Here is a 17,561-nt window from a genome sequence, read left to right on the forward strand (position 1 = left end):
TCGATTCATTGTGTTATCACTTCTTAGAGAATATCATATAACCCGCTATTTTGCGTGTTTCTCTTTCTTCACATGCAAAATAGCTGTTTAAATTGTAAACGTCAATGGACGTTATTCACTATGAAGTGATAAAACAATAAATAATTCTTCTGAAGCTGAGACCATTTTTTTTTATAGAAAAATGGCAGAAGCTGAGGACTAAACTTGTTTCTATTGAAAAAAATGGCCTCAAAATCTGAGGACCCTTTTTATACCCTACACAACTATGTTGTCTGGGTATTATAGCTTTGTGCAGCCCCTAAAGTTTGTAACGCCGCGAAATATTGGTCCTAGTTGAGATATGACGATGGGTATACTTCATCGTCATATCTCAACTAGCTGAGTCGATCTAGACATGTGTGTCCGTCCGTCCGTCTGTCCATTATAATTTGTAAACACGATACAGGCCACAGTTATGGACCAATCTTCACGAAATTTTGCATGTAGGATGGGTTCTGGCCAATGAAGACCCCTATTGTTTTTGGGAAAGATCGGTTAATATTTAGGGGATGAAATTGACCAAATACTAAATTTTTGTCGGTTTTTCTGGTCGCTCCAGAGGCCGCAATAATGGTCCGAACATCGTGAAATTTTGCATGGAGAAGGGGATCCGGCCAAAGAATCTTTATCAAAGCATGCCTGCTGGCCCTGACTTTTGTGTGAAAAATTACAAAATTTTTATTCTGGGGCGTATATATTTACCCCTGAATGACATAGACCCGAAAAGTTGATATTATATCCAAGAGGAGTGGTTGACCTTTAAATTAATACCAATTATATTGTTGTATGTGCTCGGATATGGGAGTTACACCTAAATATTTACAGGTATCTCCATATCCGTATATTATTTAGTAACCCATTATCACTCTAAAGCGCGGAACTATAGCGCTGATCGCTTTGAAATGTTCCAGTTATGGTCAAGGACAACGCCTATAATTTTCGGTGATGATCAGATGATAATTTTGGATTGAAGTGGACCGAAAACTTAATTTTTTGTGTTATTTTCGAGTCGAAATGAAAGCCGAACATCACAACACAACCCACGGAAAATATGTCAGTGTAAAGAAGATGTGCTGTTTACCTCTAATCGGGCAAGAGGATGCTAATATCTCAAAATATTGCTCAGGCTCGGAATAAACATCCGCAGAAAATTTGAGTTCCGTGGTAGTTGTGTAGGGTATCGTATGGTCGGCCCCGTCCGACGATACTGCTCCGCTCACTGGTTTATATTTAAAAATTGTCCTAATATACTGGGGATCAAATTTTTTTCAACAGAAAAAATTTCTCAGAAGCTCAAAGACCAAATGTTTTTCTATAGAAAAAAATGTTCTCAGAAGTTGAAAACTAAATACTTTTTCGAATGACTTTTCTAGCAAAAATAGTACAATATAGTACTATTTTGTAAAAGTTGTACAATATAGTACTATTTTGTACGTTCAGCAACACAACTAATATTGTGCCAACACTGATTAAAACAGTGATCAAATACCGATTACTTTCAACCATATTACTCACATTAGACGTGTTTTTTATCAATTGATGGATTTTTTAGATAACATATTTTTATAAAATAAATAGAAAAATATTTTAGAAATAAAATTCGATATTTTAGCATAGCATTTTTCATTATTTTACAAAATATATTGGCAATAAATTTTTGAAAATATTAAAAAAAAGAATACATTACCTTCCACAGTTTCCAAATGAGAGATAAATTGTAGTCTTTTTTTTGTAAAATAGAAATCTCTAGAAATTTTCCAGCACAACACAGAACAACAAAAAACCGAACACAAATTTGAATATTTTTGCTTCAAGTCATTTGGGAATTTCTCTTCGAAAAATATTCGAAGTAAAAATTATTGTAATTTCATCTGGAGGCGAAATTATCAGCGTTCTTTCTTTTTATTCTTAATCATCAAAACATTTCTTTTTTGCGAGACAATAAATAGCACCAAAAAAATGTGAAATATTTTTTTCAAAAATTTTCTTTTCCGACTTTTGAAGGCGAGCGAGCGAAATGTAATTTTTTTCCAAATGGCAGCCGATAAAATGTGAAATAAAAATCAATGTTTATGATTTCGAAAAAATATATATTTTTTATTTACTGGCAAATACAAAGTAGTAATTTCCAAAACGATTCTAGAATTTTATTTCTTTTTGCCCTTTTTACCTTTACCCTTTTTCGCCTGTTTACGGCTACGCTGCTTGCGAAAACGTAACCATCGACGCTGTATAGTTCTCGCGGCCCGATTCATCATAAATAGCAAGATTTTCTCTTCCTGTTTACGTTTTTCCTCCTCTTCTTTGGTGCGTACAATCCGATTATATTCCTCTTCTTCGCGTCTATATTCGAGCATAAATTCATCGTAGAGCTGCTTTTGTCGCTCATATTCCTCTTGTAAATTCATATTTTCGATAATTTTATCACCAATTGTTTGATCGAATTTTTTAATTAACGATTGTAGCTGGATGAGGAGTTTGTTTCTGTGAAGGAAAACAAGATTAGAGGTTAGGTTGGAAAATTGTCAATATTTAAATGACTGTCAGCGGACTGTCAGCAGGTGCTTTTGGGGGGCAAAAGGCTCGAAGGAAACTATCGATGAGTGTATATGTTCGAACCCAGGCAGACAGACTTACGACTAAATCGAGAACTTGGGTTTCACTTTACCTACCAGACCTCATTCCGAAGCTTCTCTGAGTATCTGAAGTCGACAAAAAGCTCTCAACTGGCCTTTTGCATATTCTAAGTGTATCGAATTGGACAGAAAGGCCTCAACAAACCTTGACTTTTGGACATATATATGGTATCGAAGCTTTTGTTCAAATTTCACCCGTTTACATATCTACTTACTTTTCATCTCGGGCAATTTTTTCCTGCTTCAAATTCTCTTTGAGCACCTTTTCATAATTCGCATTGATCTGCTCCAATTCCTCTTGCAGTTCCTTTTGTTTGACAGCACTGGCAGCATGAATTTGTCGAATACTGCGACTAGATTTTATGCTATTAAAAAAATATATATGATGAGTATCGGATAGAACTACCCTCCAACTTATTAGAATTTTTTTCTATTGAAAAAAATTTTGGTTATCAGCCTCTGCCGTCATTTTTATCTATAGAAAAAATTTGTCCTCAGCTTTACAGGTTTTTTTTTCGATAGAAAAAATTGATTACCAGCCTCAGAGGCGACATTTCTTCTAAAAAAATTGGTCCTCAGCTTCTGAGGCCAGAAAAAAATTTGGTCTCTAACTTCTGAAGACATTTTATAGAAAAAATGTGTCCTTAGTTTGGAAGGTCATATATTTCAAAGGAAAACAAAATTGGTCTTCAGTTTCTGAGTCGATTTGTTTGCTATAGAAAATAAATTGGTAATGTTTTTTCTATAGAAAAATGTGGTCCTCAGCTTCTGAGGAAATTTTTTTCTATAGAAAAAATTTGGTCTTCAGCTTCTGAGGACATTTTTTTCTATAGAAAAAATTGGTCTTCAGCTTCTGAGGACATTTTTTTCTATAGAAAAAATTTGGTCTTCAGCTTCTGAGGACATTTTTTTTCTATAGAAAAAATTTGGTCTTCAACTTCTGAGAACATATTTTTTCTATAGAAAACATTTTGTCCTCAAAGGCTCTTTTTCAAGAAAAAATATTTGAGCTTCTGAGAACATTTTTTTTCTTTAGAAGAAAATTTAGGTACAAGTTTCTGTTCCAGAACGAGCAGTGACCACTACCATCACTTCTTATTTAATGTCGTCATACGACGTTTATCTTCAGAGGATTTTTAATAGTCAACAATTTCGTCCTCTGCTTCTGTAGCATTTTTTTCTATAGAAAAAAGCTTCTGAGACATTTTTTTTCTACAGAAAAAATTGGCCATCAGCTTCAGTGACCGTGAGTAATTGATATATATGTGTTATCACTTCTTAGTGAATATCATTATTTGACGTTTACAATTTAAAGCGCTATTTTGCGTGTGAAGAAAGAGAAAAACACGCAAAATAGCGGCTTACATTGTAAACGTCAATTGACGTTATTCACTATGAAGTGATAACACAATAAATAATTGTTCTGATCGCAATCGTCTCATTTGAAATTTGATCTTGTTGAAGAAGGAGGCGCACAAAAGTGGCATTGTCATATATTGTTGTTGTTTTTGTAACGTAACAGTGAAATAAACACATCATTGTTATTTGTATATGACATAAAATGCCCTCATTTTTTCAAAATTGGCAGGTTACATTGTAAACATCAAATGACGATATTAACTAAAAAGGGATAACACAATAAATAATTGTTCTGATCGTAATCGTCTCATTTCAGATTTGTTTTTTTTATAGAAAAAAATGTGGTGTTCCCTTAGCTACTGAGCCGAATTTTTCTTTATGAAAAAAATTAAAAAAAGAAATCGTACCTCAGCTTCTGAGGCGATTTCATTCAACTTACATTTCCTGTTTAATTTTCACATTATTATCATATTTGCGAAAAGACAGACTCTCTTCGTATTTTTGTATCATTGCCTCTTTGGCGGCCAGTTTCCATTGCAGATTGATACGTTGCTTTTTTAATTGGCGTTGGGTAACTGGAAGTTAAAAAAAAACAATAAATCCGTTAATAACTTTCAAGCAACATCATTAGTGATCTTAACATACCTTGAATATTCTTTTTTACCATTTCATTTTCATGAAATATTTCATGAATTCGCTTCTCTTTATTTAATTCCGCAATGGCGTATTTTTTTAAACGTTGCTCACTTATATCGCGTAGTAACTGGAATGCATCGAGTAGAGATTTATCTTGGGGCGACAGATCATTTTGCATGTGGGGTAATAAGTAATCCAGAATATTGTAATTTTCATGACAGTAATCGATAATTTTAATGAGACGATAATCTAAATAAGGTGCGCCGCCGGTGGCGTTATTGGATGGCAAAGTAGAGATTTTCAATTTCTGCAAATGGGATAAGGGAGAGGATTGAGTATTTTGTCGGTACACACTACCTAAAGTGTGTATAGATTTACGAAATCCACTCGATCTCAAATGTCAATTCTATATAGCGTATAGGTCAAATATAATTCACTGGATTTGTGATGTATAGGCTAAGGAATTGGCATTAAAAATCGAGTGGGTTTTGTAGTCTAAACGCTTTTTAACAAACAAAAATAGAATATAGGTCCATGATAAGGACTTTAACTCCTTTGGTATTTAAAGTTTCATCTTCTCTTTTTCTTTGCTTACCCTTTCCTTAATGTATTGCTGAATAAGTTTTTGACAGACACCATAACCCGTCTCATCCAAATATTGTTCTAACATAATCGGATTCTCAAAAAGATGCGGTAAAATCAGGGCAATTTTCAGTTTTTCTATGGATTCGGTGAGAATTCTTAAAACACTATTGACCTGGGTCATACGTTCCAAAGATAATTCTAATGAAAAAACAAGACACATCAATATTTTGAAAATTTAAATTAATGGGAACAAATTATCCCATTCCTCAATGATACAAAAAGTCTTGTTATTTTTTTTTTTGCTATTTCAAAATTACTTACCATCATTATCCATTTTTTCGATGCAAGTTGGAAAATTTGTTTTCCAGGATATCGTCTGTCACGTATCTTAAAAAATATTTCAAACAATATAAAAACAAGTCAAGGTATGTTGGTATGAAATGTGGTTACTATGGCTTTCTTATACCATAGACAGACGACAGCCTTAATTTGCATTAAAAATAAAATTTCATTTATGAACCAGTTTTTTGTTTCAAAACTATTGTTTGTCTGTGTATAAAAATTTCTTTACAATATTTTTTAGGATTACATCTTTTTGAAATTGATACATGGCAGGAAGGAAAACTAACAGCTATAATGAAGATAAAACAGCTCCAAATTTGAAAAAATGTTGAATTTTGTCTTTATTTTTAATTTTTATTTTCGTAAACGTAAACAAATTTGACAGCAATCTATTTATTTTCTACAGCATTGCCATATTGAAATTGCTTAATTCAGTATAAATTCAGTTTGATTTTGTGCATTAACAACACATAAAAATGAGGATAATGTACAAGTTCATTTGAATTAAGGCTGTTAATGCAAATTAAGGCTGTCGTCTGTCTAGGCTATTATTGTTGTTTTTGTATATTGTGGCGTAGGCAACTGAAATCATCTGTTACAATTGAAAGAAGAATTTGGCTTCTGAGGCTATATTTTTGAAAGAAAAAATCGGTCCTCAGCTTCTGAGGCGATTTTTTAATAAAAATAAATACACAAGGTCCCCAACTCCTGAGGTTTTTTTCCTATAGACAAAAATTTGGTTTTCAGCTTTTGCTCATGGTACAATTATAAAAGGTAACAGCAAATCCCAGCTGATTTGATTCCAACGTAATACTAGTGTCAATATAAATTTGACAAATTATGTTTTTTAAAATCACCCAAAATTGGGAAAGCATACAATTTGAAATTGTTATTTATTAAATGTGCTCTCGTATTCAATTTACTTAATCTGCCTGCTGGGAAAGTTTGAGGAAGCGAATCTTTCTTCGAGGAATAACTCGCTATTCCCAGCATTTTCATATGTGTTACACATATATATGGCAATGGCTCAATTATAGGAAAGATGTGGAAGCGATAGAAATATAAATTTGATATATTTTCATTCATGTTTTTCAATTTTTATTTTGAGGATTCGAAAATATTTCATTTTGAAAATAAAAATAATTTGATGATAATTTGTTTGTTTGTTTACATTTTTCTGTCAAATGAGTTGACACTAGTAGAACTTACAACAACAAATTTCCATGTGGTTGTTGTATCGTTTTTTGTACAACAACACTTGCTGTTACCTTCTATTATTATACCATGGCTTTTGCTGTAGAACGATCAGTGACCATGTGTCATTAATTCATATATGTTGTACCGATTTATTGTGTTATCACTTCAAAGTGAATATCATTTAATGTTTACAATGTAGACCGTTATTTTGCGTGTGAACAAAGAGGGACACGCAAAAGTAGTGGTTTACATTGTTAACGTCAAATAACGATATTTACTACGAAGTGATAACACAATAAGTCAATAAATAATTGTTCTGATCGCAATCGTCTCATTTTAAATTTGATCTTTTTTCTATAGAAGAAAATTATGCTGTAGAACGATCAGTGCCCATACGTCATTATTTTATATACGTTGTCTAAGAAGTGACAACACAATAAGTGTTATCACTTCTTAGTGAATATCGTCATTTTATGGTTTACATTGTAGACCGTTGATTTGCTTGCGGAAAAAGAGGAACACGCAAAAGTAGCGGTTTAGATTGTAAACGTCAAATAACGGCATTCACTATGAAGTGATAACACAATAAATAATTGTTTTGATCGCAATCGCCTAAATTTAAATTTAATCTTTTTTCTATAGAAAAAATGTGCTGCTCCGTTTCTGAGCCCACATTTTTTTATGAAAACAATTTCACCTCAGCATCTGTCGCTATATTTTTCTATTTCCCTTTATAAAAAATTTAAACAACAATATTTAGTTTACAGTACATTTCGGTACACAAAAATGTTTATTCATATTTTTTTTATTGTTTATTTCTTTTTGTATTATTTTTTTTTTGTATATATGTAGAGAGTAATCCTATTGTAATTTTACCACCAAAACCACATATACATGTGTGTATGTCTGCAATATGTTGTAGTGGAAAAAAATTAAATAAATTTGAAAATAAAATAAAAAAACATTAACTATAAAATCTGAAAAAAATATATAAAAAAAATATTTTACAAGGAAATTTTGAAAATTAAAAAAAAAGTAATTAAAGTTATTTAATTTACAAAAAGTATTTTTTTTTTGTGTTAAGATTATATTTTTGAGTTAAATCTAAACACTTATATTATAGATATATAATGCTAGGGTGTTGTCGATTTTAATATGTGATATATATTTTTTAATAAAAAAATAAAAAAAAACTAAATGTATTTACTAAACCTAATTTTAAACATTAATTTTATATAACAAAATTGACATGTTTTTTTTACAAAGAAGAAGATGAAACAAACAAGAAATGAATGGATAACACCCAGAGTTGATTTTATGTTTTTTTTTGTTCTTAAATTTTGCCTAAAAAATTTGTAATCTTTAAGATTTTGAAAATTCATATGAAATAATATTTATTTTTTTTTGTGTGGGGATTTTTTTAATATTACTTATTTTTCTGCTAAATAGTTAATAACACAAATGTTTAATTATTTTTTAAAGATATTTTTTTATTATAAGAAATATTTTTTTCTGTAATATTTTTATATATTAATTTTATAAAGAAAAAACTTCTGCCAATTGCACACTTAAAATCCTGTAATATGTTTATGTTTATTTTTCAAAAAAAAAATCTATATTATTAAAAATATTTTATATAAAGAAATTTAATTTAAAAAAAATCAGGCAGTCTATGAAAAAAAAACAATAATTGGAAATAATAGTCAAAAACAAGGCAGTGGTGTTTGGAATAAAAGTTGAATGTTGCTGCGACGAAAAACATCAATTGATTCAATATTTAAATTCAGTCATAATATTCGAGAGAAGTGGATTGAGAACCTAATTTTTTTTCTATAGGAAAAAAGTGGACTGAGGTCGAAATTTTTTCTATAGAAAAAAAGTGGACTGAGGTCGAAATTTTTTCTATAGAAAAAAAAAATGGTACATCAGTATTTTTTCTATAGAAAAAAATTGGCCAGAAAAAAAGTGATCTGAGTACCAATTTTTTTTTATAGAAAAAAGTGGTCTGAGAACCAAATTTTTTTTAGAAAAAAAGTGGCCTGAGGTCCAAATAGAAAAAAAGTGGCCTGAGTACCAAATTTTTTTCTATAGAAAAAAGTGGACTGAGGTCGAAATTTTTTTCTATATAGAAAAAAAGTGGCCTGAGGACTAAAAAAAGAAAAAAAAATCCCCATAAACTGAGGACTAATTTTTTTCCTTTATTTTGTAAAAAATTGTTCTTCTTTTTTTATTATCTATTGCATATTTGATTTTATTGTTGTTTTGTACTAAAGAAGAAGTGGGGGTAATGAAAAAAAAAACAAACATCAAAATGAAAAAAAAAAAAAAACGAGACTATAAAATGAAATTATTAAATAAAAATTAAGGTAATTGGAATTCAAAATTAGAAAATTTAAATAAATTGGGGCATATTAAATACGATGTATATATATGGAATAGAGGATACATATATTTAACTATCTTCTAAAAAACAACAAAACTCACCAAGAATTACAAGAACAATTTGTTTTTTTTTCTGTTTCTGTTAAAGCCAACATTTTCACAAAGAAGAAACCTAATTACAAAAAAAGAAATGTGTTTACAACCTTTTTTTCAAAATGATTTGTTCCAAACAAATTATTTTTTTTTCGTCTTTTTTCTAATCCCCTCCAGTTTTTATTTCAGCATTTGGTTGTAATTCATTTTCTTTGTCGTCAGTGGCGGTGGTTGTGGTGGCGGTTGGGACTGTGGATGTTCCTGTTGTTGTTGCTGCTGCTGTTTCCTTTTCCACCACATCCATTTTATGATTTTGGCTATTCTGTTCTTCTTCCTGGGATAATTTTGTGTCCGCCGGTGGCTGTGACTGCGGCAGCGGCTGTTCACCACCTCCCCCCCATTCTATTAAATACTGCATTTGGCCATTGGGTAGCTTACGTTTGGCACGTATTGAGAATTGTTCTCCTGATTCTATGCGATTAACAATACCAAAATATTTATTAACAGTTTGTTTTAAATCTTCATGAGATTGCTGTGCGTTTTGTGAATTGTGTTGATGCTGATGCTGTTGTTGTTGGGTGTGTGATAATGCGGATGACAACGACGAGGACCCGGCGGTCGTTGTCGATGAGGCAGATGATTGATTTGAGGATACCGAATTACGGCGACTTGTGTTGGGCGAACTTTTTGGTGGCCGCTGTCTTAAGCGACGACCATGGGCTGGTAGCAAGGGTTTAGTTTCGGGTTCCTTAACTTCGTTGGCAGTGGTGTTGGTGCTGGTGGCGTTGCTTGATGATGATGTTGGCGAGGAGTTACTATTATTGATGTTCAAGGAATTTATTGCATTCGATGAGGATGATAATTTTGCATTAGTTGTTGTGCTTTGTGTATTGAACAGGGAAGCAGCTGTTGTGGTGGAGGCTGCAGCCGCAGCTAATAAATCTTTGGCATGTATGGGATAATAATTTGTGGGTATTGGATTTATGGTGGTTGTACTTATAACCTGGAAGAGAGGGGGAAATTAAAAAAAAAATATTTTAGAATTAAAAAAGTTATAAAAATAAATTTAGAAAAAAATTGCCTGAGGATCAAATTTTTCCAAATTAAAAAAAAATTTTTTTCTATAAAAAAACTGGTTTGAGGATTTATTTTTTTCTATAGAAAAAAAGTGATCTGAAGATTACATTTTTTCTATAAAATGTGGCCCGAGGACCAAATTTTTCTATCAAAAAATTGGTCTGAGGACCAAAATTTTCGCTACAGAAAAAAAAGTGGCCTGAGGATCAAATTTTTCAATATTTTCCTCTAGAAAAAAGTGGCTTCATTCCCATAGATAAATAAAAAACTTTCTAAGGATTTATTTTCTAAAGAAAAAATTTTGTCCTCGGGCCAATTTTTTCTAAAGAAAAATATGGATAAATTTGATCGAGGTCACGTTTTTCTGTAGAAAAAAAATTTGGTCCTCAGATAAATTTTTTTTATATAAAAAAAATTGTTCTCTGGTCACTTTTTCTATAGAAAAAATTTGGTCCTCAGGTTAAGATGTTTTTATAAAAAAAATCGTTCCTCAGTTTTTTTCTATAAAAATTGTTCTTCAGCTTCTGAGTATTTTTCTATAGAAAAAATTTGTCGTCAGCTTATACAAAATCCATTTTTTTTGCAGACGAAATTTCGTCATTATGTGAGCCCATTTTATAGAAAAAAAATTGGTTTCAATAGAAAAAATCAGCCCTTAGCTTTTACAGAAACAAATCGTTGTTTAGCTTCTGAGGAAATTTTTTCAAAACAATTTTTTTTCTAATAAAAAATTACTCATCAGAATCTGCAGATTTTTTCTATAGAAAAAATTCGGACTTAGCTTTTGAAGCCATTTTTTCTATAAGGATTTTTTTCTAAGCATATTTTTATAGAAACATATCGGTTCTCAGCTTCTGAGGAAATTTTTTCAGAAGAAATTTATTCTCAGGATTTTTTTTTTTTTTCTGTTAAAAAAATACTCAAATCTGCTGCGGTACTTAGGTTTTGAAGTCATTTTTTTTTTCTTTAAAAAAATCGCTTAACAAGCTGAATTTTTTCTTTGAAAAAAAAAATTGTCTTCAGAAGCTGAGGACCGAAAATAGTTCCCTAGCATTTAAGAATTTTTAATAGAAATTTTTTTATTTTTTTTTTTTAAATTTCAAATTTCCGCTTACCTCAACATTTGCTGACAGTCTTCTTATACGCCTTCTGCGCACTTCTTGATTTGGCCCGATTGTTATATCTTTGGCACTCAGTCTTCGCTTAATTGTCCTTACTGTCCGCGGCTGACCGGCAGCCTTGGAATTTAATTTCGGAAATAGTCCAGATGTCTTTAGTCCTGCCAATTTCGAACTAAAATCCAAACCATTAACCAGACCAAAACTAACGGATTTCCTGCCACCACCACTCGACAACGATTGTGCAGATGAGGGGCTTTTCTTTTTGGGTGTTATCTGACGGAATGGATTATTTTGTCCCAAAAAGTTTTTTGGTGGCGGTATAATCAGATCTAGCGAAGTGCAACGGGAGCTACTGCTAGAATTCTCATCGGACGATGAATCGATTAAACGTTGTTTTTCAACATAGCTTTTGGTTAGCGAGAAGGCTTTGCGTTTTCTCGAACTTTTTTCAACATTTTTGTTGTTGGCATTTATTGCATTGGTTGTTGTTGTTTCGGTTGCGGTTTGTGGTTTTTCATCCAAGCTATTGCCATTGATTTCGTTTAGGATTTTTTGTTCTTTTTTGGGTGACGAGGATGCATTTTGTTGATCCTTTTGTGTTTGGATACTACTACTACTACTGGGTATGATGGCATCATTGGCATTATCATCTTCAACATCAAATTTTCCTAAAGTTGTTGTTGTTGATGATGACGATTTCATGTCATGTTCCACCTGCTCCTCCTGATGATCTGTGCTTTTAGTTTTCTTCTTAGCTTTATCTAAAATAATTTTTATAGGTATTTCATCATCTGAGGTATCATCGAATGCATAAATATCCCTCGGACATTTATTCTCGTCGGACGTTGTTTTCGGTTTTGATGTTGGCGTTTGATTTAGATTTTCTAGCACTGGATTAAATTGAATATCTAAATTTTCTGGGGCCTCTGGCAATAGTTTCAATTTCAATTTATTCATCACGAAATCATCATTAATTAGCTGATGGTGTTGTCGTCGTCTTTTAAGACTCGGCGGTGGTTGAACAAATGGTGGCCCATTTGTCCGCAATGCAAAGAAATAGTGATCCCGTTTTAACTCTTTGCCACCGACAAATCGGTCCGGGTTATCTTTGAGCGTGCATCTGAGTTTATCGAGAAATTCATTTTCTGGCATCATTTTCCACTGAAGGGAATGAAAAGAGAGGATTAATTTAAATACATATTTTTTAAAATTAACGTGCAATTTATTTACTTACCTCCTTTGGCATGGGTAAACTACTTTTACGTTTCTCCAATGCAAATGGATAAATGTCTTTTAACAAATGATGATATTTATGATTTTGATGTTTCTTCATGGTCGATAGATTGTAGATAATCAGATGCAATAAATCCACCCAATCGACTTGTAGACGTCTTAAGTATTCCTCACCATTATTGCATACAGTACAGCAGAACACAAAGAACCTGAAAAAAAGAAAATAATAAACATTAAAAAACTCTTCCTGAGACTCTAGGGAAAAATATACTGCAGCTGATGAGTATCCAAAGTCCTCAGAAGCTGAGGAGAACAGAACCAAATGTTTTCTACAGAAAAAAGAAACACCTCAGAAACTTGTGAGAATTTTATTTCATAGCAAAAATTTTTTGCTAAGTATCTTAGGATTTTTTTTTCTGTAAAAAAAATGGCCCTCAGTTTAGAGCTGTGCACAGAAAAAAATCCTGAGAAACTGAAGACTGGTTTTTTTTTAAAAAAATCCTGTGAAGCTGAGGCCTTAAAACAATTTCAGTTTCTGCGATTTTTTTATAGAAAAAATTGGTCTCAGATTTTGAAAATTTTTTTCTACAAAAAAATTTGATCCTAATTTTATCAGTTTTTTTTTGTGGATCTTTTTTTTTTGAAAATTATTTTCTGATCCTGATCTCCTCAGGCCTTTTTTTTTTTTTGAAAAAAAGGTCTTCAGCTTCTCAGGATTTTTTTCATAGGAAAAAATAGTCCTTACTTTCTCATGGTTTTTTTTCTAAAACAAAAATTGGATCCACAATGTCCGATGTTTTTTCTACAGAAAAATTTGTTTCCATCGATTTTGAGAATTTTTTTCTTTAAAAATTTTTTCCTAATTTCTCAGGATTTTTTTTTTGTAGAAGAAGTTGATCCTCAGAATTTGTTTTTCTATAGAAAAAAATTGGTCTTTAGTTTCTCAGAAATTGTTGAGGTCTTTTCCCACAGTATCTGAGAATTTTTTTTTAAAGAAAATAATTTTGTCCTCCAAAAAAATTCAAAATATTTTTTCCAACTTACACATCACCCCTTAAAAGATTGCCCTTGAATTTCTGGGTACAATCAATGTGATACCAATTTAAACAATGCCAACACTGTAACATATTCTGATCAAATTTTCCCGATTTTCCACAATAACAATATATTTGTTGTTCATTGACACGGTGTTTGTTGTCCCAGGTTAGGGAATTGAGCTGGAAGAAGATGAGAAAAAAAATTGAAATTCATTTTCAAAAACCAAAAAAAGAATAAAAAAAACAACTCACATCATATGGTAATTGATGACAAACATCTCCCACCTGCAATGGCTCCATATCCTCCTCTTCCTCCGGCTCCTCCTCATCATCGTCGTCATCCTCCACATCCATATCTTCATCGTCCGGATGGGCGGATAATTTCATGGGCTTATCACAACGTTTACAATACCATATTCCACTATTTTTTGACGTTTCCATAGTACATTTACGATGATAGCCACGACCACAACGTTCACAGATTTCGACCTTGGAATCAGGTTGCTGTTGTTTACATGATACACACATAGGTTGTTGTTGTGGTTGATTCGCATGTTGGCTATCATTGGAATTGGTAGAGGATGAATTGGAATTATTGTTGTTGTTGCAAGAAGAATTAGTGCCGGAGCCGCCACCACCAAGTTTTCGCATTTCCCCTGGATTACACCACTGTTCGGTTTTATCATCGAAACGTACAAGAAATTGTTGGCGGGCCATATCAATTACGGTGCCCAAGTAGAAACGACCATCTTGTCGTTTGATGAAAACATCTTCACCATTATTAAAGGGAGGAGGTGGTGTTGGCGGGGGTGGGGGTGAAGCGACTGAGACGGAGGCTGTTGTTGTCGTGGGTCCTGTTGGTGTGCCACTTCCGCCTTTATTGCTGTTAGTTGTTACAACAGATTCCGGCGAGGGGGGTGTGGGTGGTGTTAGAGGTGTATTGACCGTGGTGGTGTTGGTGTTCCCAACATTACTTGACGATATTGTTGAGGTGTTGATGTTATTTTTATTATTCGGTGCCTTCGTCTCCTCTTGGGCCATTTTTTCAATATTTTCTGCCACATTTGCAAATTTTGTTTTGGTGGTCGATGGCAAATTCTGCAACTCCATGGGACTCGATATATTTTTTGTTGTTGTCGAAATGCTATTTGCATTCGTTTTATTAACAACACTCGTTGAGGAGGGCGTGGGTGGTGTATTTTCCGGTGTTGTGGGTGGTGTATGCGGCGTTGTGGCCGTTGTTGTTGAATCCGGCTCATCAATGACCAAAGCATGCGAGGAGGAAGAGGATGATTCAAATGGATCGTTGTTGTTGCCGTTATTTCCTAGTGGTGGTCCGGTCTCAATAATGGCCTTATGCTGTATGGCTGGTATAATGGGCGAGGGTTGTTGGGCCGGTGTGGAGGCCAAAGAATTTGATGCCGATGATGATGAAGTGGTGCTGGTGGTGTCGGTGTATAGGTTGTTGATGCAAATATTAATGCGATCCAAGACAACAGTTGATGACCCGCCGACGCCGCCGCCACCACCACTATTACCTGGGGAAGGATTATTGAGATTATGGCTACCAGCTACTGCTCCACCGGCATTGGCGGATTGTAGAGGAGAATTTGTGGCCAATATTTGTTTGGAATTACCATTACCACCAGCCGGTACATAATACTGTGGCATGTGCAGTGGTGTTGTTGCAATATTTGAGATATTTTGTGTTGTGGTCGAGGGTGCAGCCCCTATAAAATGCTGATGCTGCTGCCCAGCGGCTGCCGATGTTGTAAAATGATGTTGACTCAACAATTCCGTTGGAGTATGATGGAAATTGTGTTGCTGTTGTTGCTGCTGCAACAAATGTTGGGGGAAAATGTGCTGCAATGTTTTTGAATTGTTCAAATTGAAAACATGCTGTGACGACGTTTGTTGTGGTATATAACCCCCCGACGAGGCTACATTTGCTGGTGCCGTCGAAGAGCTTACAATACGTATATTGCCACCTTGTTGCAAGGCAGCTGATATTCTTTGCTGTTCTGCCGGATTTTGTGGCAATGATGGTTGTTGGTGTGTAAAATTATTGGTTATCAATATGGTGTTGGGATGTGTGGTGGCATGTCCCGACGGTGGACTTGTTGTCAAACTTTGTCCAGACGTTGTGGTATAAAATCGTTGTGGCGATGCACCCAATGCTGCGGCTGCCGCCGCCAATTGTAATTGCCTGGGATCAGCATATAGACCGGCCGCTGTTGCCAACTGTTGCTGTGGATGATGATGATGTTGTTGTTGAGGTGGTAGTGCTGGATGATGCTGCGCCAAATGGTGTTGGTGTTGTGGAGCATTATAAAATGTATTCAAGACATGAGCATTATTTTGTGTGGGGGGAGAAACTGTAACATGTTGTGCCAATTGGCCATGTGGTGGTGGTGGCAATTGGCCCTGAACTCCAGTTATGTTATTGGGATTAAATTGATTGTTCATCATTTTGGTTTGGTTTTTCTTTCCTATGGTTTTTCAATCCAAACCTAGAAAAAAAAAAAATAGAAATATAAATTTTATTAAAAATTGTTTGAGAAAAAATTAAAACAAATCAATTTTGCTATTATACAAACTTCGTTGATCGATCACATACTATACAAAAAATGCATGTATGTACATATGTATTACGTTATGTGGTACATAAAGTATATAAAGCCGGCGACTGCGGTGGCGTCCACAAAACCCAACTACTTTTTCTATCCACTTAAAGTTCTTAAAGACATCACAGCATTGAAAAAAATACAAATTTTTTTAATGGAGTTTCCAATTGTTCCCATTTTTTTATTCAAAATAGTTCCTAAATTGTTGTCTGAGTCCCTAGGCAGCTTCACCATTCTTGGTGGGCAAACAAAACCACAACAACAACACCTATGTACCACCATTATCGTCGTCGTCGCCGTATGTATTCTTCTGCACACTTACAATCTTTTTGTATATATTAATGCTTCATTTAGGTGTCTCGTCTCTGCATGAATATTCTTGTTCAAACACTTTTTTCTTCTCCTTTTCAGCATAAGTTTGCTGGCTGGCTTTTTTAATTCATTGACATTGCTTGATATATGGTTTGTTGTTAATTATTATTAATTGAAAACAAAAGTGGAAACATATTCTAAAGTTAATTCAACAATTGAAACCAAAAAATCTTAAAACAGTCAGCCATTTTTTCCAAATATATTCTTCTTTTCAACTGACATCGATTACTTGATGGCTGGCGGCGGTTATTCGTGCCGCTGTTGTCTGCTGCGGCAACTGTTGTGGTGCTTAGTCAAAAACGTAACGTAACACGCATATCAGCTGTTTTATTTTGGATATTGGTGAGTGGCCACCTAGTTGCAAATATATGTGTTGTTTTTTTTTTGTTTATTTTATATAAATCCTTTAATATATGTGGGGTATTTTAAATTTAAGCTATGTTTACATTACATGTATGTTTTAATAAAATACATTATTTAAGGTCATTTACATTACAACTTTCTACAGGGTTAACCTACTCTATGATGATTTATATGACATGTACACAATGGAACCGACAATTGAAACGCAATGGGTTAATGAAATTCGGTGCAATGTAAACGTTCTACGAGATTGTTTAGTCGTTTGTTTGTAAACCAAGTAAATAGGTTAAAAGGGGAAAACACATAAGAGGACTTCACGCGAGCCATCAATGCCGTATGTACTGTCAAATTGTACTTACTCACTTAGCTGGCTTGTGACAGAAAAATTTGTTCCATAAGCCGAGCTTAAAAAAAAATTCCAGACGAGCCGGTATAGTGCGCAGCCCTTCCGATTTAAAAGATCAT

At 33.4% G+C, this 17,561-nt stretch overlaps 3 protein-coding genes across 3 annotated transcripts in view; all 3 read right to left on the reverse strand.

The window, feature by feature from the left end:
* Positions 1-2,186: 2,186 nt before the first annotated feature.
* LOC133326888 (golgin subfamily A member 6-like protein 6) lies at positions 2,187-5,589 on the reverse strand. Its single transcript, XM_061535501.1, has 6 exons — positions 5,577-5,589; positions 5,266-5,453; positions 4,680-4,977; positions 4,474-4,609; positions 2,891-3,028; positions 2,187-2,523 (listed from the first exon to the last, which is right to left on the reverse strand). Exons 1-6 carry the CDS (start codon positions 5,587-5,589, stop codon positions 2,187-2,189), a joined length of 1,110 nt encoding a protein of 369 aa, XP_061391485.1.
* Positions 5,590-9,432: 3,843 nt separating this feature from the next.
* LOC133326889 (polycomb protein Pcl) lies at positions 9,433-16,206 on the reverse strand. Its single transcript, XM_061535502.1, has 6 exons — positions 13,990-16,206; positions 13,745-13,917; positions 12,702-12,909; positions 11,969-12,628; positions 11,462-11,911; positions 9,433-10,272 (listed from the first exon to the last, which is right to left on the reverse strand). Exons 1-6 carry the CDS (start codon positions 16,204-16,206, stop codon positions 9,433-9,435), a joined length of 4,548 nt encoding a protein of 1,515 aa, XP_061391486.1.
* Positions 12,217-17,561, reverse strand: part of LOC133326901 (longitudinals lacking protein-like) — a 49,885-nt gene continuing 44,540 nt past the window's right edge. Inside the window, exon 4 of the mRNA XM_061535513.1 lies at positions 12,217-12,228. The gene's annotated coding sequence lies outside the window, so the exon portion shown is untranslated. The remainder of the gene's footprint in view (positions 12,229-17,561) is intronic.

The sequence above is a fragment of the Musca vetustissima genome, unplaced genomic scaffold, assembly GCF_032173495.1.
Source record: "Musca vetustissima isolate MV318-11 ecotype Yass unplaced genomic scaffold, APGP_CSIRO_Mvet_v1 utg6219, whole genome shotgun sequence".
NCBI lineage: Eukaryota > Metazoa > Arthropoda > Insecta > Diptera > Muscidae > Musca > Musca vetustissima.

Coding starts and splice junctions, on each gene's coding strand:
- LOC133326888 (XM_061535501.1), bottom strand. Junction 3,029..4,473: donor GTGAAAATTAAACAGGAAAT/GTAAGTTGAATG, acceptor CATAAAATCTAG/TCGCAGTATTCGACAAATTC. Junction 2,524..2,890: donor AAAATTGCCCGAGATGAAAA/GTAAGTAGATAT, acceptor TTTCCTTCACAG/AAACAAACTCCTCATCCAGC.
- LOC133326889 (XM_061535502.1), bottom strand. CDS start 16,206: ATGATGAACAATCAATTTAATCCCAATAACATAACTGGAGTTCAGGGC. Junction 13,918..13,989: donor GTCATCAATTACCATATGAT/GTGAGTTGTTTT, acceptor ATCTTCTTCCAG/CTCAATTCCCTAACCTGGGA. Junction 11,912..11,968: donor TGGATGAAAAACCACAAACC/GCAACCGAAACA, acceptor AATGTTGAAAAA/AGTTCGAGAAAACGCAAAGC.